Genomic DNA, 7,946 nt, shown 5'->3' on the forward strand with positions numbered 1-7,946 from the left:
GAGGTGGTGCTCTGTGGGCTCCTATGGTGGTTAGGTAGTTCTCAGAAGACAGCACTGGAAATTAGATAATTGCTGATGTCATATTTTTCACACACACAATTTGGTGTCCTGGGGGCTATAAAAGCAGCAGCTTCTACTTTCCTATCACAAGCAGAAACCTTGATACAGGTAAGTCCTCCAACGAACTTGGTAGGATTAGCTTGCTGGGTCTATTACTACTGGATACTTAATTTTTTTCCTTGATGTTGATTTTGTTTCTCATTCTCTTGATACCAGGTTCTCCTTGCCTAGTCACCCATTGCTCAGGTTTGTTTTGTCCACGATGGCTGCCCTGCAGAAATCTGTGAGCTCTCCCCTCATGGACACTCTGGCCGCCGGCTGCCTCCTTGTCATGGTGCTGTGGGCCCAGGGAGGAGTGGCTGTACCCATCACTTCGCACTGTAGGCTCAACGAGTCCAACTTCCAGGAGCCCTACATCATCAACCACACCTTCGCTCTGGCTCAGGAGGTACTCATCTCAGTCTTTCTCTTTTGCATCTTATCTACTTGGAACCTGAATAGTTCTTAAAATTTCTTCAGAGAACATCTAAGATCTTTAACAGATGAACATTTATCTCTACTGGTATACCTGCCATCATTTTCTATGTCTCTTTTAAGACTTTTTGGAGATCGAACTTTACCTCAGGACCTTCCATTTTGCCCTTTAGGATATCTACATTCAGTTTTACCCCAAAAGGAGCCACATAGTAACCCATCTGACTGTTTATGGTTTCCTTTACTCCTCTAAGCATTCTTTTATTTTTTGAAGAGAAAGAAATTGACATTTTTGAGCACTTACTATGTTATGAGCTCTATTCTAGGAACTTTAAATCCATTCTTTTTTTTTTTTTTACTGAAGTAGTTCATTGACAGTATTATTTAAGTTCCAGGTATACAGCATAGTGATCCACAATTTTTAAAGATTATTCTCCGTTTATAGTTATTATAAAATATTGGCTATATTACCTATGCTGTACATTATACTTTTCTATCTTATTTTTTTAATTTATTTTGAAGTATAGTTGGTTTACAGGGTCATGTTAGTTTATAGCACAGTGTATAGCAGTGTATAGCAGTGTATAGCAGTGTATAGCACACTGATTCAGGTCTATATATATGTATAAATATACATATATATGTGTATATATAATATATGTATATTCTTTTATATATTCTTTCCCCTTATTGGCTATTATAAAATATTGAGTATAGTTCCCTGTACTATATAGTAACTTCTTGTTAGTCATCTATTTTATACATTGTAGTATATATATGTTAATCCCAAACTTCTAATTTATCCCTCGCCTCAACCCCTGAGCATCATTTTAAACCCATGCACTAAAGAATCCTTTCTTTAGTCTTCACAGTGCTGCTCTGGGGAGAGGGGACAGAGTACAGTTCTACTTACAGACATTTCTTCTAGTTTTTGATGTCCAGGCACTTAAGTCTTTTCTTCTCTTCCAGGCTAGCTTGGCAGATAACATCACAGATGTTCGTCTCATTGGGAGCAAATTGTTCCAGGGAATCAATGTAAGCCATAGGCATGATGCCACTTGCAGTTACTTGGAGCAGTGGTGAGGATGGGCTGGGTCTTGCGGATGTCACCTAATTTGAGCCCTGCTGTTTCACTTTCACCAGCAGGTGACGAAGCGCTGCTATCTGCTGAAGCAGGTGCTGAACTTTACTCTTGAAGAGGTGCTATTCCCCCAATCCGATAAATTCCAGCGCTATATGAAAGAGGTGGTGCCCTTCTTCTCCAAGCTCAGCAAAAAGCTAAGCCAATGCGTAAGTTCTTCTCCAGCCTGAGCCCAACCCTCCCAGGTGCCTGCCTTTCCTCTTCATTCTGTGTGGGACCCTCTTCCGTCCCACCCTAGTGCCCCTTCCGTGCTGGTAGTAAGAGGTGCCTCTGTCACACCATTACAGAAATCATTTGGCATCACAGCCTGTTTGCTTTTGCTTTAATTGAGTCACATTTTGAGTTGATCGTGATGGGCAGGGTCTGAGAGACCACAGGAGGCTCATTTGTCCCTGCGAAAAAGCAATTCGGACTATGTGAGATGAGAAAGGTGTTGGGAGCTGTAAGGAAAAATACCTATTGGTGCCAATGGATTCACTGAATATAAGTTGATGGAGAGAGGGGATGGGAAAGAGAGAAAGGGAGAAACAAGAAGATTTAATATTCGGCAGTGGGTGGGTGGATGAAGACTCCTGCCCTTTTGATAATGGAAGTGACAAAATCAGAAGTGGGTAAGCTTGATGCCTCTGAATATTGAAAACTAAGGAAAATATTTTAGTGGAGTGGGCTGAGCAAAGGGGGCCTAGTATTTATTGAGGAGGGCCCTGTTCACATAAGATGTTTTATGTAGGTTTCTTGTTCTGAGCCCGTGTTTTTGATGAGGTGCTGTTATGGTTTTATTCTTGACAGGATTTGCATAAACCACTCCACTCTTTCCACAAACTTCAACCTCAGTAGGGTTTCCCAAAGGTGAAGTGAGGTCCCGTGTAAGGGAAATGACTGGATTTTGGTGTCCCAGGGAATTGAAGAGGTCAGAAAATCTAGGTCACTATTGATATCTAGGTCGTTGTGGGCAAAATTGCTAAGAACTTTAATTCCAGGCGAATTGTAACATACTTCAGTTAGGAAGGTTGAGTTTCAAAAAGCTTCAGTACAACAATGCTAAACTTGTTACTCTCATTTCCATTTTGTAGCATATTGAGTATGACAACCAGCACATCCGGAGAAATGTACAGAATCTGAAGAACACAGTGAAAAAGGTACTACTAACAACTATTCATGCTAAATCATTTGATAGAAGAGGCAAATATTGTTTTTCTTCCCTTTCTTTACTTTTTTCTCCCACGTCATGATTTTTTACTTGACTCTCCTGCCATTGGGTTGATTATTTGGGTGCAAATACATATGGATGTGTCTACATGTTTATAAGTCAGTTTCCAAACTTTGCAAATTCTTGAACTGGCTAGGAACTTAAGTCATCTAATCTTGTCACTCATGTGCTAGGGATGGCCAGTGTCAGCATCAGAATAGACTGCAGGACCTATGAATCCCATCCAGGCCAGAAGTGCTGGATATTACACTTAGTCTCATTAGTTCTTAGGGAAATTTAAGATACCTGCTGATTCATTTAGTCTGAAGAAGCGTTTGTTCAAAACCAGGAAACTGGGGAAAACTTATTTGAAATAATTTTGAAGTCATTCACATGATGATGTAAAACTTGGAGAAATATACCTAGAACAGCCATAATAAAAGAACTGGACTTGCGCATAGGATGAATTTCTGGAATGGTTGATACTTACATTTAACTATTAAAATACCCAGCAGCTATCGGTTTTAATTTAAAAATGAGAGTGAATGACCCTCCAGTTTCTTTTACACAGTTTCAAATAGAATGAAAATATTAATATTAGTAATGGATTCATTGTAAGGAAATGAATGTCCACACTGGAAGCCCTCTTTCTTCCTCTTTCCTTTTCCTTCTTTCCTGGTCTCTTCCTTCCCTCGACAATGCCCTAGTGAGCATCTATCTGATATAGGTTAGTGCATATTTTGACAGAGAATGATATGATCAGGCGGCCTATTTGGGGGAAAAGCACAACAGGGGGAGGCTCAGCTCAGCTGCTGTGACTCATCCAAAAACCAGAGCCACCATGAGCAGCAGCAAAAGTGATGATTTGGCAAGCAGGTACAATTAAACGTCAGAAACAAGAAGGCTCTGATTGATGGAATTTTCAGTAACAAGCGTAATCTCAATTCCCCCTTTTTTCCATCTTGATTGTTGTAATAAAAAGTATCTCCTCCTGAATGTGATTTAATGAACATTGTCAATGTCTTCCTTTGATAACTGAAGGATCTGTTGTTTTTCATTGTGAAGATAAATTCTCTTGTCATAGAACAATTAGCTAGACACAGAGGGCTGAATATTAGCATGCCATAGCCAAGAAGTACTTTGTATTTCTGGTGTGAAAAATTCCTCGTATGAGCTTGCTTTGTCGTCTTTAGAAAAGTAGAGTGTGGGAGAGAAAAAACTGATGGTGATTTGTGTGGGAAAACAGAGATTTTAAAGCTCCTAATCCATTTTGAGGGAACTGACTTTCACATTAGCAATCAGTTGCCATGTGGATAAGTCGTTATGCTTTTTTATTTTATTACCCTGCAGTTCCAGAAAGCATAGTGAGAGAGGAATGTTATTCAGAGAAATCTCAGCATGCATAAACACTGGTCAGCACTGTGAAATGGGAGGGCATCTTGGGGGGATAGTAATCCCCTGTCACTGAAGAAATGCAAGAAGCAGGCTATAGCAGAACAGAGAACACACAGAGAACAGTAGAATTCTTTATCATCTTGGGAGTCTTTGAGATATTAAAAAAAATATCTCTTGTCATTATGTCAAAGGAAGTTTCGAAAGGTGGAAAGATGGAAGAAAGCAGGAAGAGAAAGACCAAAGTCTAGAGGACAATGATGACTTAGGGTTGCTGTTTTCTTTGAAATAACCTTGAGCACATTTAATAGATTAGACAAGTTTCAGAGGAGGGGATTTAGACTTGTGTTCCCTCTCCCATGGGGTTTAAAAGACTCTTTTGCCTACTACTTCGAAGGAGGAGGAAAGAAAGGGTGTTAGACTCTGTATCTGGCCTTTCACTGTTAAAGCAACTAGATAGGAGGCATTTGATATTTCTGCCACAAAAGTGAAAACTTGTTTTCCCCCACCTTGGTCAAGAAAGTGGAAACAGAAAAAGTCCGCATGTTTTGGTAAATGTGGTAGTTTTGATTCAAGACTATTGGAGTTGAGTGGTTATACTAACTGATTGGTCACAGATAGTCGTGGGGCTCAGAGGCAGGGTAAGGAGGGATGAGTGGTGCTTGGGTCCCCGAGATCCCAGCACAGCCTCTACCTGCTTGCTCTGGTTCAGCAGTGATTTAACACGTCAACCAGCTGAGACTGATGCCCATAGGTGCCCTCTCAGATCAGGTCATATACTTTTGGAAAAGGGTATTATCACTAATCTTTTATGAAAGGCTAAAACTTGGTTTCTGTTCCAACAACCTAACCATCTCATCTCTCTCTAATTTGTTTCTCTTTAGAAAACATGGTATAAACACTGAAATACTTGTGTGTTCTTATTTTAACAGCTTGGAGAGAGTGGAGAGATTAAAGTCATTGGAGAACTGAACTTGCTGTTTATAGCCCTGAGACGTGAATGTGCTCAAGTAGAACAAGGCTGGAAAATGGATTACTAACCTTTCTCACCTGTTAAACAATAAGATCCCCCGAGGTTTTCTTTTATCAAAAGGAAAAGGGGAAGCCAAACTCCATAGTCCTGTGTAAATTTTAAAAATACCCCGGCTTAGCTTCAAAATGAGAACAATGTCACTTGTATCCATAGGATCAGAAGCTAGACCTTCCAAGCATATTAATAACTTTTTATTGTAGTCAGTGTTTTATACACAGAAATTTAACTGTTTCCCCACAAAAAAGATTACTTTCTATCTCTTTAGAAAAAGCCCCTAAATAACTTCATTTCCATAATCAATACTTTATATTTATGAATTAATTTATTGTAATAAGTATATGTCTTATTATTTATGTCACTTTACTAATATGGGTTTATTTATGGAAGCATTATATTTCTACTTAATCATAAGGTTAATAGTAATATTTATGAAAATAATTATGGAGCTATGTTTATTTGGTCTCAATAAACACATCGATACCCTAAATCTTGTGGCTTTGTGACTTTTTTCCTCTTTAATGTTTTCACTACCATCATCATCATCATGTAATCATTCCTATTTGCTAAATGGGCCCAGAAGCTGTATAAATGATTTTATTCCCGACTCTAAGCAAATGAGGTGCTATTAGTATTATCCCCTTTTACTGGTGAGAAAACTGAATCAGAAACATGTTGAAAATATTGTGTCGCTATTGAGTAGTTGAACCTTTTTAAGCTAGGTCTATCTGATTTCTAGGGGATCTTCTGTATTACCTATATAGATTTATTGTGTTGATTCAGCATGTGATTCTGAAAGTAAAAAGGTAAGAAATTTAAAAGAATTCATCTGCATCATTAGCAGTTTGTGGATAAAAGAAAAGAATGATGCTAGAGGAGAAATACATATTGCCTCTGTTGATACAGATGAACTGCTTTTAGTTCTAGGTTGAGCCTTTTAGGCAGGGCATCCTCCAGTTTGCTCATGAGTCAGGAAGGAAAGGGGAAGCTGATTGAGATTTGGGAGTCTCATCTGATAGTGGATTTTAGCCCTGATAGAGAAGTCTTGTGAGTGGAAGATGAAACACACATGAGGGCAAAAGCTGGACGTTGTCAAGGTTTATGCAGCAGTACAGAGAAGAGAGTAGAGGTAAAAGTTGGACTAGTTCTGTCTAGAAGAATGGACAAACAACACCGGCACTGAAGCGTGTATAGGTCTTTCCATAGAAGGTGAAAGTCGGTGGTCAGCAGTCTAAAATGCTTTCTTCTCCAAAAAACCAGGAACTATTCTACAGGGCACTCACCAATTGTTTGCCAAGCTCCTGAAGGATGAGATCAAGACTGGTGATGATTAAGATATAGAGGACAAAGAAGTGGTTACCTGTGGGGAGAAGGGCAATGTTTAGGGGAATAAGGCGTACAAGCTATTAGGTATAAAATAAGCTACAAGGATATATTGTACAGCATGGGAAACACAGTGAATATTTTATAACTATAACCTTTATTCATTTGTTTATTCTGGTTTCATTCACTTTATTATTCTCTTTATAAAATTATGTGTTGGCTACAGCTGGGGCCTGGGTCCTCTGCATGGAGACTCTGGTGTGGGTCTTCACAAGATGGTCAGTGAATTCCTGATATGGAGACTTGGTGAATACCGTCTCTTTCCAGAGGTCAGGGGTGAGATAACTGTAGGTCTTGGAAATGGCATCAAAAGTGGCGAAGTTGCCCAGGGTGGGGCTGCAGCCCCTGGCAGAAGTGTAGCAGTCATCGATAACGGTCATCATCAGCAGTTTCTTGGGTACAGGGGCGGAGATGATGCCAGTGCTTCTGGGGGCAGGGATGAGGCGCACCAGCACAGAGCCACAGCGGCCAGTTACCTTGCAAGGAACTGTGTGGGGCTTGCCGATCTTGTTCCCCCAGCAGCCTCTTTGCACGGGGACGATGGACAGCTTGGCCTGGATGATGGCCCCATAGATGGCAGTGGCTACTTCCTTAGAGCACTTGACACCCAGACTGACATGTCCGTTGTAATTCCCGATGGCAACAAATGCCTTGAACCTGGTCCACTGGCCAGCACTGGTCTGCTTTTGCAAGGGCATAATCTTCAAAACCTCATCCTTGAGGGATCTCCCAGGAAAAAGTCAATAATCTCAGACTCCTTGATGGGCAGAGAGAAAAGGTAGATCTCCTCCAGGGACTTGATTTTCATGTCTTTGACCAGGCGGCCCAGGTTGATAACCAGGAGCCACTCCTTGTCCTTGGCCTTGCCTCCGCGAACTCCGCGGCCTCTGCCCCGGCCCTGACACTGGCCGCGACCCCTGCCCCGGACGCCACTACCGAAGCCTCCGCAGAAGTCACTGCGGCTTCCCATTCCAGGGCCCCTGGGGCCTCCGGGGCCTCTGGGCCCTTCCACAGCACCGGCGTCATCCGGCATTTGGTGTTTTCACGAAGAAGAAGTGAAGTATAACCTTTAAAAATCACGAATCACTATATCATACACCTGTAACTTACATAATGTTGTACAGCAACTACACTTCACTTTAAAAAAAGACTGATGGTGATTGTGAACACATATGTAAATTGCACGTTCACTTGGGGATAAAGCAGAGTTAATACTTTTGGTGTTGGCTCCAAATGCTGAAAGTTACCGAAGCTAAGCTTCTAGGATGATGGGATGA

At 40.9% G+C, this 7,946-nt stretch overlaps 1 protein-coding gene and 1 pseudogene across 1 annotated transcript; one reads left to right on the top strand and one right to left on the bottom strand.

The window, feature by feature from the left end:
• The first annotated feature begins 280 nt into the window (after positions 1-280).
• On the top strand, positions 281-5,776 carry IL22 (interleukin 22). The gene is made up of 5 exons (XM_081589858.1): positions 281-508; positions 1,504-1,569; positions 1,678-1,824; positions 2,749-2,814; positions 5,189-5,776. The coding sequence occupies exons 1-5, from the start codon at positions 323-325 to the stop codon at positions 5,294-5,296; spliced, it is 573 nt and encodes a 190-aa protein (XP_081445984.1). The 5' UTR covers positions 281-322; the 3' UTR covers positions 5,297-5,776.
• A 1,011-nt stretch (positions 5,777-6,787) lies between these two features.
• Positions 6,788-7,702, bottom strand: LOC145503747 (small ribosomal subunit protein uS5 pseudogene; annotated as a pseudogene).
• Between the last annotated feature and the right edge of the window lie 244 nt (positions 7,703-7,946).

This window comes from Giraffa tippelskirchi, chromosome 4, assembly GCF_054371585.1.
Source record: "Giraffa tippelskirchi isolate mGirTip1 chromosome 4, T2T-mGirTip1v1.2.pri, whole genome shotgun sequence".
Classification (NCBI taxonomy): Eukaryota; Metazoa; Chordata; class Mammalia; order Artiodactyla; family Giraffidae; genus Giraffa; species Giraffa tippelskirchi.

Coding starts and splice junctions, on each gene's coding strand:
- IL22 (XM_081589858.1), top strand. CDS start 323: ATGGCTGCCCTGCAGAAATCTGTGAGCTCTCCCCTCATGGACACTCTG. Junction 509..1,503: donor CCTTCGCTCTGGCTCAGGAG/GTACTCATCTCA, acceptor CTTCTCTTCCAG/GCTAGCTTGGCAGATAACAT. Junction 2,815..5,188: donor TGAAGAACACAGTGAAAAAG/GTACTACTAACA, acceptor TTATTTTAACAG/CTTGGAGAGAGTGGAGAGAT.